This window comes from Mercenaria mercenaria, chromosome 10, assembly GCF_021730395.1.
Source record: "Mercenaria mercenaria strain notata chromosome 10, MADL_Memer_1, whole genome shotgun sequence".
In the NCBI taxonomy this organism is placed as follows: Eukaryota; Metazoa; Mollusca; class Bivalvia; order Venerida; family Veneridae; genus Mercenaria; species Mercenaria mercenaria.
The window spans coordinates 50114651-50136837 of record NC_069370.1 but is presented as its reverse complement, the minus strand read 5'-3'; the positions used below and the strand labels follow the sequence as shown (position 1 = coordinate 50136837).

The window sequence follows — 22187 nt, the reverse complement described above, 5'->3', positions numbered from 1 at the left end:
GTGAGTTCATTTGTTTTGCAACTATTCTAAAAGAAATACAAAAGCTAACATATGTGAAAATGTCATTTATTTTTCCAAATGACGAATAACTAAATAGGACAATTATAATCCGTCTAAATTGACAAGATTAGCAATTACAGCAAAATTAATTACCATTCAAAATTGTTAATCGGTTGCTGAAAACATAGGTGGGCTACATTATCCGCCACAAGCAATATAATTGCGTACCCCCACTCCCCCCTCACCCCCCGAACACCACAAATGATAACACCAGAATTACAATGACAAATATATGTAACATGTTAAAATGTTTACATGAGATTTGACATATTATACAAAGATAAACGAACAACATAAAATTGAGAACATGTCAATGTATCTGAACACATAAGAAAAATATTGTGAGCAGCCTTATGCTGAACTGACGAAATAATCATGTATAATATATGTTAAGGTTTAGGAGTATATCACCAAAACACAGAAATATTTTATATACGAATAACATCGTTACCAATATTTTACTTAACCATTACATGTTCTGTCGTACTGTCCCGTACTGAAAATATTCTGAAAAAGTTGTCCCCCTTTGAAAATGAATGCCATTTGTAAAGAAATAAAAATAAACAATTGCTGAAAACTGTGTTCCACTTAATTATGTAAAATTTCAACACTCGCATGCGACTGCAAATGAATCAAAACTAACATGTGTAACAGTTCTTTGAAAATGGTGAGTTTTTGAAGGCGTTTGACTGCCCGGAAGTGGGTCCCATTTAGGAAGTCTTTTTTTCGGAATTCAATGTTTATTTTAGTATACTGACACTTGTTTTGTTGTTTTTGTAATGATAGCGTGTATATTACTTATATAACTCTACAAAACAAGTGTCAGTATACTGATATAAGCATTGAATTCCGAAAAAAGAACTGTTGAAACAGGCCCCACTTCCAGACAGTCAAGCGCTTTTAAAAACTCACCATTTTCAAGGAACTGTTACACATGTTTGTTTTGATGCATTTGTAATAGCGTGCGAGTGTTGAAATTTCACATAACTAGGTGAAACACAGTTTTCAGCGATTGTTTATTTTTATTTCTTTACAAATGGCATTCATTTTCAAAGGGGGACAACTTTTTCAGAATATTTTCAGTACGGAACAGTACGGCAGAACATGTAATGGTCGGGTTAAATATTGATAACGATGTTGTTCGTTTATAAAATATTTCTGTGTTTTGGTGATATACTCCTAAGCCTTAAGGTTTTGAAGTAGGCCTTTAGAAACAAAATTCAAACAACACCAAATCATAGAAAGAAAGAGTTGTTTAACATGAAAATTGAACAGCATGTAAAACATGTATATTACTTTACGAAACAAGTGTCAGTATACTGATATAAACATTGAATTCCGGAAAAGGACTGCCTAAAGGAGCTTCACTTCCGGACAGTTAAACGCCTTTAAAAACTCACCATTTTCAAAGAACAGTTACACAGGTTCGTTTTGATGCATTTGCAATAGCGTGCGAGTAGTGAAATTTCGCATAACAAGGTGGAACACAGTTTTCAGCAATTGTTTATCTTTATTTCTTTACAAATGGTATTTAATTTCAAAGGGAGACAACTTTTCCCGATTATTTTAAGTACAAATGGCATTCATTTTCAAAGGGAGGCAACTTTTTCCGATTATTTTAAGTAATCGTCGAGAAAAAGTTGTCTCCCTTTGAAAATGAATGCCATTTGTAAAGAAATAAAGATAAACAATGGCTGAAAACGGTGTTCCACCTTGTTATGTGAAATTTCACCACTCGCACGCTATTGTAAATGCATCAAAACGAGCATGTGTAACAGTTCTTTAAAATGGTGAGTTTTTAAAGGCGTTTGACTGTCCGGAAGTTGGGACCATATAGGCAGTCATTCTCTGGAATTCAAAGTTTATATCAGTATACTGACACTTGGTTCGTAAAGTAATAAACATGTTTTACATGCTGTTCAATTTTCATGTCAAACAACTCTTTCTTTCTACGATTTGGTGTTGTTTGATTTTTGTTTCTCAAGGCCTACTTCGAAACCTTAAAGACAATAAATGAATACAAATAAACTGAATAACCTTTAGTGCATACAGTGGAGAAAATATATCGCTACCATATGATGTGTCTGCAACTGTGAACATTGCAAGGATGATTTACGAGTTTCTTTGAATGTAAGTCATGTATGAACTGATAATCTCTGGTGAAACTAGTCAGTAGTAATACAAAATAATTTCACTTAGCCCCTTCTCAAATCTATTGCATATTACATTCCAATGCAGAACGAGCTTAATGTCAGATTATACATTATCTCAGATCAATATGCTACTTAGTGAGAATACTTTATCATCAATGAGAAAATTAACAAAAGCACATTACCATTGTTGTGTTCAAAGTGTAGTTCAATGGCAGATATGATTTCAATCTATAGCTTCATAAATTTCCAAAGATAAGGAATAAAAGGAATCGGTGTTAAAATCAGACGAATGTGGGTCCTAATTCCAGTATGGGACATATTGTTTATTATTATACATCTTTAATTCATTAAATGAAATTTTGCAGTCAAATAAAATTTAAATGAAAAAAAAGAATAAGATTTAATTTTAAAAGGTTATAGCCTAAAAAGGTAATTGTATTTTTTGAAATTTACATTTCCAACATAATTTTTTACCGTATTTATTCTTGATCCATGATTTCTTTTTATAGATCTCAAGTAACAGTTGTTGTCAAAACACTTTAAAAAGGAGACTATACAGGTGGACACCTTAAAAAGAGGCTTAAGAAGGATGCAGTACCTAGCATTTTCGAATGACAGATGACACAGAACAAGAAGAATTTTAAAAGAACACTAGTAACACCTCCAGACCTAAATCTAAAGGTACTATAATGAAAAATAATTAAATATTGCTTCACAATTTTCTTGTCATCCATCTGTTTGTATTGTACTCATGATTAAGCTTTCAGAATATAAATGAGAGTTTTTTTTTCAAATTCGTTAAAAAATCTTACATGTATCAATATTTTATTTTCAGACAAATGTGAAACAATGACAAGTCGACAGAACCATCTACGAGTGGAGAAGAAACATTGACTGCATTCCACTCATTAGAACAAGAGAAGAAAATATCAAAATTAAAGATCAGTTGAACAGAAAAATAGAATGTGCTGCTTTAGAAAGTCAACTGAAACTTGAACGCTTCAACTTAATCGATTTCAATGATGACACTATGATTCAGTTTTATACAGATTTCTTTTACATGATGTTCGTAAATTTTTCAGGTATTGAACCCTCAGCAAGGAATATGTTGAGTAAATACTATGAGCAGAGAAACCATTAGATCTTGCAGGAAGGAAAAGAACATGTTGTTAATGACGAATTTTTATGTTTTTGTGTAGTTGAGGGATGGGCTTTAGAACAAATTTGAGTGTACGTTTTAATTCTCGATTCAAACGTGAGTCGAAAATTGTTACATGGCAACTACTATATTTGACTCTGGACGAATACCATATATCTTTCAAGGAGTTATAAATCAAATATGCACAGTGTTTAAGATGATACCCCAAACTGATTATATAGACTGCACGAAATTAAACACAACACCACTTCTCTTGTACTAAATTCCAATGTATTCAACATATAAAATGCTTGCATCTTAAATGCTTCTTGGATTGCACCTCATGGAGCATAACATTGTGTCATCATTGTTTACAGGATGCATATCGATGTAGAACATCCTAGACTGTCTGGGTTACTGATCTCATCGAGCCCGAGATGAGTATGCCGACAAAGGATTTACAATTAAAATCTTTTGAATGAAAACAAGCAACTTTAAATATCCACATTTTAAGTTCGAAGAGGCAATTTACACAACTGAATAAAGGAACGGAACAAATTGCAAATTAGAATTCATATCGAACGAATGAATAGAGAATTAAAGAGTATCACTGTTGATTTCCTGTTCCATTGTCCTACTGGATCGGCAAACAGCTTTGGACTGTAGCTTGTCTCCTTTCTATTTTGAAAGCCAATTGTTAATGCTGAAATCGAACTGACTGTCAAATAAATGGTTGAAATAGAATTTGTCTACTTTTTTTCAACTGTATCCAGACATCCTGGTAAGTAACTGCTTCCATATGAATACTTTCTGTCCAAACAAAAAAGTCACACATTCTAGACCCGTACAAGCTAACTGTGCCAACACTTGATAGTAGTAATCATGATTTCTGTTTAAAGCATAATTGTCCTGTTACATCTTTTTAAACATGCGGGCCTCTAAACACTTGTAACTTGAGGCATTGATTTCCAACAGCCCAAATGGTGATTTCTGTCGGGTCATAGACTTCCGTGGACTGCAGCTAACCAGGGTGCCCAAAAACTCACTACAACACGCAAGTAAAAGTTACACGTTTCACACACTTCAGCATACCTTTTGGCTGCTGTGTTCACAAGCTATACCACTTTCATGCTGCTGTACTACCGCCTTGTTGAATTTTATTTCTTTGCAGCTTCATCATCTTTTCGCCTTATATACTCGACCAATATTGGAAGCTTTATTCGGTGTTCTCGAATTCTAACCAAAGAGGACTTTGGCTTTGTAAACCGTGTCTTTTCCTCGTTTATTTATTCTCCATAGCTCAACTGGTAGTCCCTTTTAATTTAATATCTTGTTCTTGACTTAGATTGAAATCATTATTTTGCATAAATTACCACAAGAAATTAGGAAACACACACCATCTACTACATTTATAATGAAGTCATTATCGCATTTTGCTGTAGCTAAGCACTGACCCATGAAGCACTTGTCCAAATTTGGATACAAGACAGTTTGGTGTCCTGTTGAGGCAGTAAAAACCAGCAAATGAGGACTGCTGCGCTAGAGTTGCACTTTTTTCAGCCCATTTGTAGGTTCCCCGAATACATTATACAGAGTAGACCTGATAGTTTATACCCTTCCGTTGCTTGAACTGGTTCTTGACTTTGAATACCTCTCACTTCAATATCTTGCACTGCTTTTACCTGCAATTTCTGTCTCGAGGAATGTGAATGTTTTGGCATAGACGTCTTTGCGATTCCTCTGGTAAAGCTTTAATGCCGAGCATTTTATGTTGGCAATCTGTACAGCATCTGTGATATGCCCGCAGCATGCATTCACACCTATTGCACAGTCACATTTAGCGCCATGAACTTAGGCCCAGCTCCAACCAAAACTCTACTAAAATAAAGAAAGTTTTATTACTGTATATTATATTTTCTATGCGTGAGTCTTACTATACAATAGAGTTTATTTTTGACAAATATTTCAGCGATTACTTTAATAATTCTATTTATAAATTTATTACTTGAATTCTGTAGGGTTCTCTGACTTTCGTTGTGATGTGCATCTCCCTTAATCTTGCAGCAGTCTTGTTGTGCCACTGAAGTATATAAAATAATGGTACAGAATGTTCTGACTAATCTTAACATTTTTTTTCATGGTAACAGTGTATCCAATTAGCAATAAAGTGCAATTTTCTGGCACTAATTATCAGTGTATGGATCAGTGCATATAATCAGAACTATTGACTGGTCACTTTACAGCTGTATGAATGACCAATTATTACAGTTTGTTAAAATAGATGTGTATTGATGATCAGGTTTAACAGGTATACTAGAATCATACAAAACGAAATAGAAATTTGTTCTTACCTTTTAAACAGTGTATGTAACTTCACTATATTTGTATCCCTTTGTAATTGACTTCGACCTGAGAAACTGTTGGTTCTTATATAATCTTCAACAAAAGAAAATGTTATATCGAATTAAACTAGTATCCGATCACTAAATGAAGCTGCCATTCTGTTATCAGAATCAGTGTAATTTTACAACTGACCCATCTAAGCCTCGTTCTGGAATCTATTCATATTCATGAATAATATTAAGAAGGGCCTATTCACATTTTACTGATCTTCAAGCGACTTGGTAATGTTTTTCTCTATAGAATCCGGGTCAAACAAACACAAATTAGGTAACCTTGGTGTGTACATTAACGGTCGCTACGCCAACTGTAAGAAAATCCTTCGTTTTCGATCTAAAAATTCGCTCGGATATTAGACATTGTAGCCAGTTCGGCGTGATATTTACCTCACATTCGGCGTAGCCGTTGCTAACTGAACACGGTGAGACAGCATTCGTAACCTCTGCATGTTTATAAAATGAGTTGCGCCATGAGAAAACCATCATAGTGCGTTTGCGACCAGCATGGGTCCAGACCAGCCTGCGTATCCGCGCAGTCTGGTCAAGATCCATGCTGTTCGCTAACGGTTTCTCTGATTGCTATAGGCTTAACAGCGAACAGCATGGGTGCATGGATGCGCAGGCTGGTCTGGATCCATGCTGGTCGTAAAGGCATACAGACACTAAATAGAAAAATGGCACCAAAAAATGGTAGTCGCATAATGGCGGATACAAATAGTCCTCAGTTTTTTTTTGCTCTGTAGAGCTATTTTCCTTATTTTCTTTGCAATGTTTTTGCTAAAATCACATGACAGATCTATGCTTGACATGTAGGTAGCATTTTCATAATGAAATAGCAACACGACAAAATTTTTCATGGAAACTTAGATCATACACCACCAGTATAATTTGGGGTCTCATCTTTAGCTGATTTTGCAGTTTGTGTGTTTGACTGAAATTATTTTTCTTGCATCAAACATGACCCCCACTTTTCTTTTGATTTTTAGTTAGCACCGACAATATTCTTCAAGAAAATGTAAGTTACAGACATTTAAAATGGGTCCTGATATGTGCTGCGGTCATTGGAAATAGGTCAATTTTATATAGAATAAAGAACAACAACTATTTAGTGTGTTATAACCTTTAATAAACGCACCATGTTGGTTTTCTCATAGCGCGGCTCAAGTATATAATGTTACCTTTCGTTACTTGACTGGGCTACTGGCAAATACAAGAAGAGTGAAACTAGTGGCTAATTTAACATGAATCTTTAAAGCAACAATATTATCTATGTTTCCTTCAGCTGATACCATTCACCATATCTTAAATCAGAATGTCTGAGGTAACTAATCTAAACATTTTAGTCTACAAAACAATTTCATAGAAAAAATGATGAAGAGGAACAAAAACTCATCTTTCATCGGTAACACTTACAAGTTCATCAAGTCTCATTTTGAAACGAGAGATCTGGACATCTGGAGAGCAGTCAGCTAAAGTAAATGTCACTCTGTCTCTCATAGATACAAATGTTTGAGGGACTCAGCGGCGAGTGGTCCCAAACAATAGAAACTCAAAAACTCCTATTTCAGAACAACAAACTGGGATGAAGTTAGCACCGTGTTTAGGAAAGTGTACTCATGTTGATCCAAGTTTAAAAGACTTGTCCGTAGATTGTGGTCATGTCTCCAGTAAAAGGATTAAATTATATTCTAAAGAGTTGGCAGCAATTAAATACTAAAGATGAAGGCGAAAAACTCGAAAACTCAAGGGGATTTTATTTTCCCACCCAAACCAGGCTGTTAAAGAATATATATTGACACATCTGTCGGACTTTGCGTTTAATTCAAATTTTATTTTTGTGCATATGCATTTACTGCAAAGTTCTTTACCACCCTTTCCGTAATGTCTAATTGTACATGTTCGCAATAAAAATGTGTACAAAAATCATGAAATTTAGTGTTCATTGATGCAGAACACATTTTTAGTTTAATGATAAGGATTGACACACAAAAAGTCAAAATGATTTATTTATTAACTTGTATAAAAATGTCAATAAATATTCAAAATTTCACAATCTTATTTCATTATTTGTCATCAAACAACACAGATAGGTCTTTTAACACATTACTTATATACCTCGTATGATAATATCAATTAGAACTTTGAACATTTAGTCACATTTCAAGCGGAAAAAAAGCCTTAAAAATCTATCATCATTTTTTTAATTGTTTCCAAACTACACAATTGGCTTTTTGTTTAAGCACAAGTTTCAACAAGTGCGTATGTTTATCAAATATGATTAATATAGCTTTTGTGTAAACTTAGACCTTATACATGTACTTTTAAATTTAAGATATACAGCAGTTATGAAAATATCACATAGCATTTCTCATGCGGTCACGGTTCCATATCTATCTTTATGAAATCTACAACGGTTAGTTATGTCAAACGAAACGTAAGCATTGCAAAGAAAAGTCTATTCACGTTGTATACGGAAAATCTCTGATGAATATCTGTGTTACTTTTCCTTTTTGTTGGCATTTTGAAGTTGGCGATAATAGAGAGAAATCAACTATTTCTCATGTCTTGCTAGATAAATAATTTACTTCTTTTGAGTAATTTCGAGACACTACAACATTTCACCATTAGCTATCTACTGTAATTAAATAGATCTAGATCAAGAAGGTGGAAAAGAATTTTTTTCAAAAATGCATAGGTACATAATTAACCTTTAGCCTACTGGTGGCAAGTGATTCTGCCTTTGCGATCTAGTCTGCACTGTTCGCTATTCTGTCATTTGATTTTCAGTGAACATCCTTTTAAATAATAAGTGGTGCCACGGATGTAACCAAAGACCATAATAAATCACACGAACCTGATAATAGTGGGAACCTGAATAAGACAGTGTTGATCAATAAGTACATCCAGTCGATGACAACTATGGAATGGAATCTCCGCCAGGACATGCATGCTGCTAAATGACATTGCTATGTTATTTACTTACATTTGCGTTCTGCAACATTGCAACTGCATTTTAGGGAATCTCCGCCAGGACATGCATGCTGCTAAATGACAAATGCATGTTGCCTTGTGTTATTCGTTTTAAACTAAATGCAACATCCATGCGTCTTTGTGTTACCTTCCATCCGTTAGTGGCACAAACCTTGCATCTTTCGGCACTGCATGTATGTAAAACGCATATTCTTGCGTGTAAATGACATGTTCATCCATTCTGTGGCATATTAAAATGTTTATGTGAACAAGTTCTAAGTGTGTTGTACGTTTTACTTTCTGAAATTGATTAAATCGTTCCTCCATTCTATAAAACTAACACATGCATGTTAACATTTAGTTGTTGCCCGTTGTTTTTTGTTTTTGATATATAGGTCCCTTTTGTAGACCTTTTCTCTGTAGGTCCCTACTTTAAATTCACGGATTCTAAATATTGCAATGATTGAAATTTATGCAAGGCGAAAACAGTGCTAAGTAAGCACTAAGCAGCACGAAGTTAATCAAATGCGACTATAAGAAATGTTTCTTTTCAAATATCACACAATTTTATTTCTGTTTTCAAGAAAGATGTAATACCAAACATATTGCCAAGTTTCATTGTGAAATTTCGAGATTTTAGATAAATATAGACATTTAATAGAAGCCACCCCCTACCAATTTACTGGGCTAAATTTTGGCCCTATGGCCTTTTTATTGTATGTTTTGGTAAAAGTTTCACTCGTTTGCATTATTTTTCACTTGGATTCTGAAATATCATTCATTCCGTCATGAATAAGACCCAAAAGGATGCATTTTGTGCATTTTCTGACATTCTGGAGACAAAATATTGGCTTTTTAATCCCAGAAATCGCTGCTGAATAGGCGCATCTATTCAAAATATGGTCAAAATTAAAAAAAATTCAAATTTCACTATTATTTTGCATTGAAAACACCCTTTTATATCATAAACAACCGATCTATGTCTATTAAGACTAAATGCGATGTGTTTCGAGAAAGTCTTATTTCAGCTCTTTAACATTTGTAATATGAAATTCGTAGAAAGCTGGGAACCAGAATATCCGGCAGTTTCCGCAAAATCAGTGAACCATGAACGGTGTTTTAGTAAAAAAGTACCCAACGAATTTGCCTCCCAAAACCGTACTGGTCAAAGCTGTCAGTAGATACATAACAGATTCAGGGAGATTTGAACAACTTCCTTCAAATTAAAATTAAGTCAAAATACTAGAAAACGTTTTTGTATAAAGCAACAGAGAATAAGCACAATAAGAGTAACAGTAACCAGAGATGACACCGATACAGCACAGAAGCGGTCATCGCTACAACAAAGAAAAGTGGAATACGATCTGCACACACACACATTCAATTTCTGTTGAAGACGTCTACAGTATTTAGGTAAAGGATTTCAGCTGGCTCTCTGTTCAAAAAGCATACAATTTGATTGTGACAATACTGTTAAGAACTTGTCAGGAATAGAAATATTTTCATTAAAGATAACACTATATATAGTATTAGTTACACCGAAAACAACACAAGTACACGGGTAAGTTTAGATTCTCTCACCGTTTAACCCACGGAAACTACCGAACACGTGAATTTGCTGTCGAGAGTGGTCTCCCGTGTATACTAATTTGCGCTCAATTTCTTGCTTTTTGTTGGTTCCCTGTAATGTTGTAATGCACTACCGTGCTTAAATTTTTAATTTTTGTTGTACTGCAAGTTTAAATATTTATTAAAGCCATGTGTTTTAGTATATTATTTTTGCCGGGAAACTGTAATATAAACAAGAACCATGTGGTTGCAAACATCACTAATGTCAGGAAGGTCTAATACGGGGAGTAGAAACTCCGTATAAATCAATACATTTATCTGTATTATTCTGTCGTCCATACCTGTAAATATCGACCAGTCGTTAGCGATCGATATTTTGTTTTCGCCACTATCGATTAGCGTGTAATTAGCATATTACCTCATGTTAATCATGGAGCTATAACACTTATTGTTCAAACGGTTTAAGTGGCGATAATTAGATGATCAGAGATTGATCTAAAGGGATCCTGAAGCAAAAACAGCATGCGACTGCATGTGGTGATATGCTTAATTATTATGAATTAACTTGAGCTCACTTCCCTGAAGAAATATTTTACCACGTAACTTCAAACTTTTATCAAAGGGCCGATTTTTGTTGGATTTGAATAAAAAAAAAGGAAAATAACAGACAGCTGACACTTTTCTTAATATTGTAGAGCTATAATTATAATTATTGTTTATAATGTCAGATTTCTACATACAGAAACAAACATTGTTCTTGAACGTAGGGCATGTTTCAAACGAAATTGTTGTTTAAACTCCAAAAATTAGTTTAATAAATTTAATCTTAAAACTGATGTGTGAAAAATACAATGTATTTAAATTAAAATAACATTATTTTTTTTAAAGGCGATAACGAAGTTAAATTTAGTATTCCGAACTTTTAGATAAAACTGCAGAAAATCATCTAGGTTTAACACGCATTTAAATGGTGAAGAACAGAGCAATATCATAAAAAAATATTTTCAGGCAACAGTTTACAGTTTTGACCCGCTATTTTCATTAAAATATGTCCTAATTTTTTTGTTCTAAATACTCTGAATCAACAAGGCAGTTATCATGTAAAAAACGACATCTTTCTGTCTGGGTAAGACAAGTCTAGATTTAGCCATTTTCACAGGGCGAAAAGTAACATTAAAGTAGATATTTTCCATTTAAAAACAGATGCAGGCAATAATTTCATGGCAGAACTTTTGTTTTCAACAAAAAATTCAACAAATGCTTTCCCAGATTTTCACTGAACTGAAGGACGAGTTAAGGATAACATGGTGTAATAGCCATATTTCGTATCTTGTAACTGGATGGTAATATTTAAACGAAATTTGGTCACTTTAAAGACTTTCAAAATTAAAAATGTTCCACCGAGAGATTTTTCAAATTTTATCATTTTTTTGGGGAGATAATCGGTATTGAAGTTAACATTGATGCCTATGGGAAATATATAATTTCTTTGATTATGAGAATCTGAACTTGAATATCGAGAAACTTCTGCGGAAGAAAGCTGCATTATATGATTCTGGTACAAATATCAAAAAGAAATCTAAAATTCCCTGTAGGGGAAAGGGAGAAAATCATTTTTTCTAGTTTTCAGGGGAGATAGTTCATGAAAACCCAAAATTATCAGGGGAGGTAATGTACAGAAAATTTTTGATAACTTCTGTCACTACATATCTTGTCAATTATGCACCTTTTTTCTATCGTTTGACATTTTTAAAGCTTACATTATCAAGTTGTATGTATGCTTTTGGTGAAATTGTGGCCTATTACACCATGTTATCCTTAAACTGTAAGGCGTAACTGTTTGAGTAATAGCAGAATAACCTACGGCATACGCTTTGATTGGACGACAGCAAAAGATAAGATAAATGCCGGTTTCCAGTCCCCGTATCAGTTGTTCCAGCTAATGTTAAATCCAAAAAGCAGTAACAATCAAGTTATGAAAATTTCGGAATATTAACAAGTCACAACCTTGTTAATAGCTCGTTACATTCAGCAGCAATAAAGTCAAATACGCGTAAGAAAACATAGAATATACAGTTAGTAATAGCATGAGTATACATTTCAATATTGCAGTAAGCAAACAAAAAAGGTTGAACGCACTTGTCAATTACATGGAAGAATAACCGATATTCATGAAAGGACTGTTTTCTAAGCATTAAGAAGCATTAAAGATGAATTTCTTGTAAGGCAAATGTAAGAAACTAAAATGCAGTTGCAATGTTGCAGAACGCATATGTAAGTAAATAACATAGCAATGTCATTTAGCAACATGCATGTCCTGGCGGAGATTCCCTTCCATAGACAACAACCTTGCAAACGTGCATTTGTGATTTAATGTGACAGCTATACACCAACATGGTTACCCTCTGGAACAGACCTTTCTGAGAGTTGAACATGGATTAATACATGTCGGTGTAATCCCTTTTATTTACACTGACCGTCAGGGGAGATAATATATATATAGAGTCACGAATTGAGACCAAGAGACCCAAAGCTAAATGATCCGTCTTCTGACAAATCGAGTTTCATAAACAAACTGATCAAAGTCACCACTGAAACTCAATTTCAAATGACATTGGTTATTAAAGCCTTTGATGAGATATTCAGTAGGGCCAGAATAGTGTTTAAATCAAGAAAGTCGAAGTATTTGGCTACAAACAAGAAGCTCACCTGACTCAAATGGGTATATGATTTCTAGGTAGATGACCTTTACACAAATATCTAAGCTTAAGGCGTTGAGCTTTTAGACAGGAAGACACGTGACCTCATGGGTGGGGCCAATTTTAATCCCAAGGCAAGATTTAAAAAATGCATTGCAGATCACCACTATATAATGCTACATGCCAATTATTTAAAGTCTGGGCCTTGTGGTTTTTAAAAAAGATTTTTAATGATTTACTTATATTTTTCTATGTAAAACAGGTGAACCTCGGGATGGGGTCAATTTTGACCCAAGGGACCTAATTGTAACAGTATGGTAGAGGACAACTAGACAAAGCTACATGTCTCGGTCTTGCAGGTTTGGAAAACAAGATTGTCATAATGTTTCCTTTCGGTTACAATGGCATCCATAATGCTGCATGGAATGGAATTCTTGAAAAATATTCGTAGATGACCATGTAAGGAAGATCCAGGCTAAGGTTCATCAGCTTCCACTAAACGGTATCGGAGGAGATGGGGTCTGAAGAAAAGACGGACGGTGAGTTATCACAATAGCTTACCCTTCGCATATTTGGATACGCTAACAACAAGGAGGGAAGATAATAATTTTCAGATTTCATTATGTATTATTATTCTATACCTATTTTATCTATCCAATCGCGAACGTTCATTTGCAACACGTGACCGTACAATATATTACGGTATTTGGATGCACGTGCGTACAAAAATCCTATATTTTCTGTACTTGGACACACGCGCGTACAAAAAATCCTGTATTTTCTGTATTTGGACGGTTCAGCAGTCCCATGTTAAACATACGATAAAGCCCGAAACGCGTTAAAATGTTCCGAATGTAAATCGGATGAAGTAGGCGCTCTATGTACAGAGTTTGATTATGCGTCTTGAAATCTTGATTTAATTTGAGTTTTTTTGTTTACAACACACAAAAACGATTCAAGGGATAACAATGCTATCTGATGTAGATATTAAAACGTTCGTTAATAATCAAAAACTTAATAATACAGTAAAAAGGATCATCAGATGTTGGAATATTTGAAAAGTCGCTTAAAGAAGACGTTCCGGACGAAACCTAGAAATTGGTATCAGTCCTGACTGTCTGAATAGCTACCTCAGCAGTTTTTATTTAACGGTTAAGAAACAAAATGGAGAAGATTATGAATGGCAACGGACGGGCGGTCAGCATCCAAAACATGTCTGCTCTGTCATTCAGTTTTCCTCGGATCTTCAACAAACTTGCTGACAATGTTTGTGGGCATTACATCTCGGCCAGTTTCGATAACCACCCAAATTGTACCAGACACTCTTTGATTATAGTCCTTTAATTACTCGAAAAACGGGGAATTTAGTCTTGTCCGCGCTTTTAATTCGAACAGTTTTCATCAGATCTTCACCAAACTTGCTGACAGTATTTGTGGGCATAATATCTCGGCCAAGCATTATTATCACCCAAATCGCCAAATGGCTGTTGTAGGGAGGTTGCACCATATACTTTTTTTAATGATGATACGCAGAAAAAAACAACATTCAATGAATTACGTATGAAGTGAAATAAATATAGAATAAAAGGGTTATTTAAGATCTAACATTGTTCTGTATAATATATATTTGCACTCGTACCAAGCTGGGAGAAACTAGAAAAGGCAGGAATACAATATTCAGTGAAACATTTTTAATTTAAACTATTATTATAGTAAGATAAAATAGATATAGAATAAAAAAGGTTATTTAACATTGCACTGTACAATACGAGATATATTTGGACTCGTACCCAGCTGAGAAAACCATATTCGTCCAAATATATCTCCGTATTGTACAGAACAATGTTAAATAACCTAATAGTGTCTCGCCACTGTTTATACATTCAGTATCAATATCATAAATTCTATTAAGGGTTGCAAGACGCAACAAATGCCACGTACTTCATTCAATATAAAGCCAAATCACATATGTTACTCACATACATGAAATGATACCAAATATTGAATTTATAATTAAGGTACTTGTGGTACAAATGGAATTGATATACAGAAGACCGTAATTCACCCACGTAATACAATCTTTGCAGTGCTTTAGCAAATAAAATACTGCATTTAAGATTACCACTGCACTATGCAATTGCATAGCAACTAAAACATTGTCATATATCGAACCAATATGGGCAAACAGATATCTGTTTTTGATACTGGGCTCCTCCACCACTAAAAAGCTGGAATGTCGCCATATAAGCTATTAATATGTTGGTGTGATAAAAAAAATATTATATATTAAGGACGCATGCGGTTTGGGTAAAAAATTCCCAATAATAGAATTTGTTCAAACTTTGTATATGAACACAGTGTCATGTTAGAAACAGAATTATGAAAAAAAATCGAAGGTCACCATGCTTGTTCAGGAGTTATCTGCCCTTGAATATGCAAATTTGAAGAAAAATCGAGTTTGATTTGATTCATTAATTTTCTCTAATATCTTGATGATTTCACCTGCAGAAATTAATTTCCTAGTCAAAGGGGTATGCCTGCAGATTTTGTCATTTATTTTCGAAATTAAGAGGTTCTTTTATATCACGTTTGACGTCGTGGGAGTAAAATAAAGCTATAACATATTTTTTTTGTGTTGCACTAATTGTCTAATTAGCAAATAATCAAGGCCTTCGAGTTGTTTATCGTCTGATTTACCACGGTTCAGAGTTCAGATGCGTAGGAATTGAACCACGAGGGTGTTAGCCCGAGTGGTTAAATACTGAAGCATCTGAACGATGAACCGTAGTAAATTAGACGATAAATAACAAGAAGGCCTTGATTGTTTTCATTCTGACATGCTCATTGATATATTTTAATAATTGACGTCATAATGCTCTCTTACCGGTCCGCGTGTCAACCGTTGTTTATCGCAGAATATATAGAGCTTGATTTTCTTCTTTGTTTAATCATATTTAGATATTTGACGTTGACGTCGTTTTATGTATATGAGACCTTGGTCGAATCACAGGCGCTTGAAGCTCTATCAATAAATATATGCATTACCATATATCCCACCCACCTAATATACTATGAACTAATGAGTTCTAGACAGTATTTATGCCTTATTAGAACACTTCATACAGTAAAATATCATGCATATAGCTATATTACATTATATTAATAAAAATTTCAACTTTGATTGTATTGTTTGATATTTGAAAAAAAGACAATTCGACATACGTCTTGAGGTATATCCCTTTAAAACATTCTGCAGTACAAAGAATATCTCCTAGACAAATCTAATCTTTCATTTTAATTTATTTGGGTAATCCGTGACTTCTGGTATTTTAATCAGATAAATGACAGCACGACAGATATCAATTCAACACGAGTTTTTTAATGATTTAATTCCGGTTGCAAAAGCTGAGATAAGTCATGTTGAACAGCAATATCAAAGGTCATTTAGACCGGCTAAATTAATAATTAAACACACTAACACTTTAGATGGAGTAACAAACGTTTGCATTGCAGGGACTGAGTAAAAAATTTAAAAGTTAGAACTTTTGGTAATTATTGTATCTATCGAGTAAAAATTCAACTGTCAGCTATTTCATTTCATGATTTGCGATACGGACGCACATAATACTTTGACCAATTTTATTTATAATTTTATTAGGTTTATATGTTAAGGTGTTGTTTTAGTAGCTGTATCTATTACAACAGCTATGACAGTATTTTAGAACGCTATTTATGTAATTACTCCTTACCTTTGACAGGATGGTGCAGTGGGACAAAATGGTGGCAATTACAGACTTTCTGCTGGTTGGTCTCGCAATTTTATCGACAAATGGTATATCAGGTTGGCATACACCTGAGCCAGGTACGCAGGAGATCTTCAACTACGAGTTCTTTCCTAAAATGCAACATAGATTCACTATGTCAGACATACATAGCCAGAAAGATCGTTGTTATTGGTTACAAGCTTGCATATGTCGAGACGAATCTGGATACACAAATGGTTCGTACAAATTAATGGTTAATTGCACACAAAGTGGTCTAAAGGACGTTCCTTGGTTCATTCCTAACACAACAACTGTTCTCACACTTGATGGAAACTTGATACAAAAAATCAAACCGGGAGTTTTCAAGAACTTAATCCATCTAAAATACCTCGATTTATCAGATAACATTGTGGACACACTCAGCAAAGGTGTGTTTGAAGGACTTAAAAATCTTCTTACACTTGAAATTAGTGGGAACAAAATACGTTACGATAACCCTTCTTTATCACGTGCCGTTTTCAAACCGCTTAAAAAACTTGTACGTTTAAATCTGCACCAAAATTTAAACAGCGTTGATAAAAATGAAAAATATCCGACAAAGGCATTATCTCATCTAGTGTATTTGAAGCATCTTTTGATTGATGGTATAGAATCTGAAAATATTTCAAATGCTTTTTCGTTTATGACGAATTTAAAGACACTTGAACTGAGCAGCGAATATGGTAGGTGCAATTTGAAAGAAATAACTGCCACTATGTTTAAGAACTTAAAAGATATTACTGATTTAAGAATCAGTAACTGTAGCCTAAACTATGTTGAGAAAGGAAGTTTTTCTGGAATGAAAAGTTTAACCAACCTTGACTTGTCATACAACGAGATATTGCATTTTAAAAGCTTAGCTAATGTAACATATGGCTTACAAGGAAAGAACATTACAGACCTGAAACTGGTGAAAATACACGAAACGTACGGGGACTGTACTCGAATAGAAGCTGACCATCTTGCCTATTTTAAAGATGTACAAGTAGATAATGTATACCTAGACAACAACCGCCTAGCTTATGTGAGCGAGGACGCCGTGCAGAATATCCCTAGAAGCATACACAAACTTTCTGTAACAAATAATATGCTTCTAGCTGGCGAATACATACACAAGATATTTGAGAAATCGGTTTTTCAGAACCTGAGGTACCTTACCATGGCTGAGCAAAACATGAACTATGACGCCCTTAAGTTTTTTAATAATAAATCAAGACACATGTTGAAATCAATAACTGGTGCATCTAGTTACTCTGAATCAGCGTCCGAAGACAATGCAGTTAGAAAATATGAACAAGTACGTCAAAGTATTTTACCAAATAACACGTTAGACAAGGAGACGCTTCCTTTTTGTGCCAACTGTTACTTACAGGATATCCGTTATGACATTATTCTATATTTTCCTGCAGACTTGAAGGACCTGGATTTCAGTGGACTACGAATTAGAAACGAACTGAAAAACATTTGCATTTGTGAACCGAACTCACTGATGAGAATCAATTTAGAAAGGAATATATTCTGGAATTGGCAAGGGCCAATCGGTGGACTTTCAAATTTGTTAAACCTAAAACTTTCCTGGAATTCATGTGACAACTTGTCTAAGGATGTTTTCGATCAGATGACAAGTTTGATTGAATTGAATCTAACGCGAAATTTTATTGAGCGCTTTTTAAGAGAAGACACTGAAGGACGTATTTTCAAATACTTGAAAAATCTCAGTTATTTGTTGTTAGCTGATAACAAGCTTCGATACCTTCCACCAAAATTATTTCAAGGTTTAGTTTCACTGAAGGGTCTTGATTTGTCTTACAACTTCTTAACGCATATAAACGTAAAGTTTGATCCTTCCGCACCTCTGCACTACATAGACTTAAACAACAATCTATTATCCAAAATTGGTCCAAACATTAGGCAGAAATATGACGATGTCGCAAAACTGAACATTTCCTTCAAAATCTTCTATCTTGACCTTTCTAACAATAAGCTTTCCTGTACATGCAACGACACTGAATTTATAGCATGGGTTTCACGCACAAATACCTTTTTCATAGATTTCAATGCATATACTTGTACATATAAAAATGGTAAGCGGAAAAAGTTGGCGTTGGCATCGATGTTATATCAGGAGTTGCTGAAGGACTGTGCTGATTATACTGTGTTGATTATACTTGCCTGTTCAGGACTTTTTTTGTTCCTAATCGTTATCACTGGTGGTATCATATACCGATATAGATGGGATCTGAGGTATTTCTATTACTCCATCAAACTTAGAATGAACGGACATACTCTATTGATCAATCAAAATGATGAGAGAGCATACAAATATGACGCGTTCGTTTCATATGCAAGTGAAAATGCTAGATTTGTGAAGAACGATGTAGTGCCTGAACTTGAAGATACACGTCAACTTCAGCTTTTGGTGCATGATCGAGATTTTAGAGCGGGCGAATTTGTCAATGACAACATCATGCAAGCGATAACAACCTCACGTAAGACACTGATTCTAATGAGTAAGGACTTTCTAAAGAGCGAATGGTGTATCTTTGAAATGAATATGGCAAGAATGGAAGCTATAAAGACTGGAAGAAATGTCGTCTGCTTGGTAATGTTAGAAGAAGTACCTGTTGCAGGGTTACCCTTGGAGATCATGGACATTATACGACAACAAACATACCTTGAACTACCAGCAAACGCAGATCACATGGACATGTTTTGGGACAGAGTGCAAAATGCTTTGATAAACTGAATATTATACAATTAGTTTTTGTCAGCATATACTGAAGAAAAACAAACATTTGTTTTAAAATTGAATCGGTAATCAGCGATATTTATAAGATTTATGCATAAGTTATATATCAAACCACATCAAACAAAAAGTCACGTGAAAGAAACACGTGGCATTACGAGACTATTTGGGATGCAAATCAATACCACATAAAAACACATAAGATACATAACAATTAAACGAAACGATTTAAAACAGCACAAAGAACACGCATCAGCTGGTAAATAGTAAATAAGAATTGTAGAACTTTGTAATTGTAAGAATTTTCCTACATTTTTCAGAATTTTCCTTTAGTTGTTTTGTTCAACTAAAATTGTATTTATTTTTTTTTTCTGTAAAAATCCTATCAATGTGTATCTATATAAAATAAACTCTGGTTATAAAATTGTTTGGTTTATTTAGTAACTTTAACTACATGACAGTATATTTCTTAACCCTTACCATGCTGGACACGACTGATTCTGCCTTTGCGACCAGTGTAGAACAAGATCAGCCTGCACATCCGTGCTGTCTGATCATGGTCTACACTGTTCGCTATTCAGTCAGTAAATTTTCAGTAAACACCCCTTCAAATGATAAATGGTACTGCCCAAATTGGAAGATGGACCAGTCTATTATAGAAATTTAGCATGGTAAGGGTTAACAACGATACAAACATCTGTAGTGCACTGTCTCGGGTCGATGTGGATTATGACTGGGATGTGTTTGTCTTGTAACTGGCGCATATTATATAGAAATCCGAGGAGACAGTTATAAGAACATGGTTAGAAAGAATTTGATTGGAATAAGAAAGCGTGGAACCAGGCAATTCGGGTTCCTTGTAGGTATGAGATGGTTACTAACAAAGGCAACAAGATTAAACCTATATTTACAGAATATTTGGCCATGGTGGTTTAGATGCGGCGTTGAGACGTTACACACAGTCTATATTTCAAATCATGCTCTTTGCAGCGATTTTTAAGTAAAAAAAATGTGTTTTGTTGTTAGAATTACACGTATGTCAACCGTTTCTTTTCTACATATTGTAATCCGTGCTCTAAAAGTAAGAGTAATAGATTCCTTTTCGCTTCCTTCCAAATACAACGGATCTTACACAAATATTATTTAATAAAACAAAAAATGGATAAAATATAACATCTAAAAAATAAAACGAAAAGGGCGCATTAACGTGCGTAACGTATAAGCTAGTGTTTGTTTGGCATAGATGCTGCAGACCTATCAAGCTGCTGATCTTTGAACTCCTTTAATTCCGTATGTAAGGGATTTTTGTATTAGATGCCAGATGATGGATCAGTATTCGAGCTGAGGGCGGACACTGTGATTATATGTTGTTCAGTGTTATGACATTTCTCATGGTGAATCTGAGTCAATTATTTGCTTCTGCTGTTACATTTTTTATGTATTTGGTCACCTGAAATGAGATTTTACTTCAAGTGACGCCTAGATAGTTTTAGGCTTCTGTTGTTTTAACGGATATAAGTGTATGATTGTAAACGATTGTTTCTTATTTCGAGTTTTCCTTAATACATACAATTATCTGCGTTGATATCCGTTGACTAGTCCTTTTCTCAGACGTCCATGGAATGGAGATAATTTTGTAGATCTACATCAAGGAAAGATTTAGCCGTAAGATGCAAAATGATGTCATCTGCAAACAATGTAACTTTCAGTGGAATCAGAAAGATTATTTATACATTATATGTATTAGCTACGGCTGGACAGGGCAGAAAGCTAAGCCTTGTGGAACCCCAGAGAGAACGGATAGGTTGTCTCGGTGCAGCGATATCAACTACATGTCGAATTGGTCCTTGAGATACTTATCGTTGGACTCGTGGGGTATTAAGCTTGTATATCAATTTATGATGACCAAGCTTGTCGAAAACTTTACTGAAGTTCATAACTAGTATATCAGTGGTACACATATGGCCGTTTTCAAGATTGTCTAAAACCAGCAAAGTGACACTTATAAGTGTTCAAGTGTTCCACAACTATATTTTGACACGAATCCATTTTTGGTACATGATTTTTGAAATCAGAATACGTTGTACACATCATTTGACAGGCAATACATGTTATATGTGTAGGTTTTTTGTTGCTAGTCTTGCATTTGATTCTTTTCTCGTACACTGGCGGAACTTTTCTCTTTCAATCATTAATTTTGGGACTTAGCTAGTTTCAATAGATATATATGTAGTTTGAATATTTGTCATGACTGGGGCAATTTCATAGTGAAGATCCTTAATCAGAAATTTCATTACGACCACATGCTTTCTTTTTTTAACTTTTCCATGCCCTTAGCATATAAGAGAATTATTGGCATTTCTGATTCTGACTGGGTATTACTTAGAACATTTATTGGGACGGTGGGTGCGTGGGGGAATTGATTGGGAGCTGGGGGAATTAATGAAACCGATTCAAATTGTAATTTATTTATAATTCGGTCATACTTCTATGGGACCACACCACAATTCTCAGCGTTTCAATGTAAGATTTTTGTTTCAGTCCGATTTGTAGTCGCCAGTACAGACAACCTATTCTAAATAAATCTTTTTCGATCCTATATTAAACGTCCTTAAAATAATTGGATGAAGGTTAATATATGACCGAATTT

General features: G+C 34.4%; 2 protein-coding genes across 2 annotated transcripts in view; one reads left to right on the top strand and one right to left on the bottom strand.

Moving 5' to 3' along the window:
• Nucleotides 1–16320, bottom strand: part of LOC123561612 (toll-like receptor 4) — a 32518-nt gene extending 16198 nt beyond the window's left edge. Inside the window, exon 1 of the mRNA XM_053553059.1 lies at nt 16211–16320. The gene's annotated coding sequence lies outside the window, so the exon portion shown is untranslated. The remainder of the gene's footprint in view (nt 1–16210) is intronic.
• A 431-nt stretch (nt 16321–16751) lies between these two features.
• On the top strand, nt 16752–19931 carry LOC123560315 (toll-like receptor 4). Its single transcript, XM_045352527.2, has one exon. The coding sequence runs from the start codon at nt 16766–16768 to the stop codon at nt 19535–19537; it is 2772 nt and encodes a 923-aa protein (XP_045208462.2). The 5' UTR covers nt 16752–16765; the 3' UTR covers nt 19538–19931.
• Nucleotides 19932–22187: the final 2256 nt, after the last annotated feature.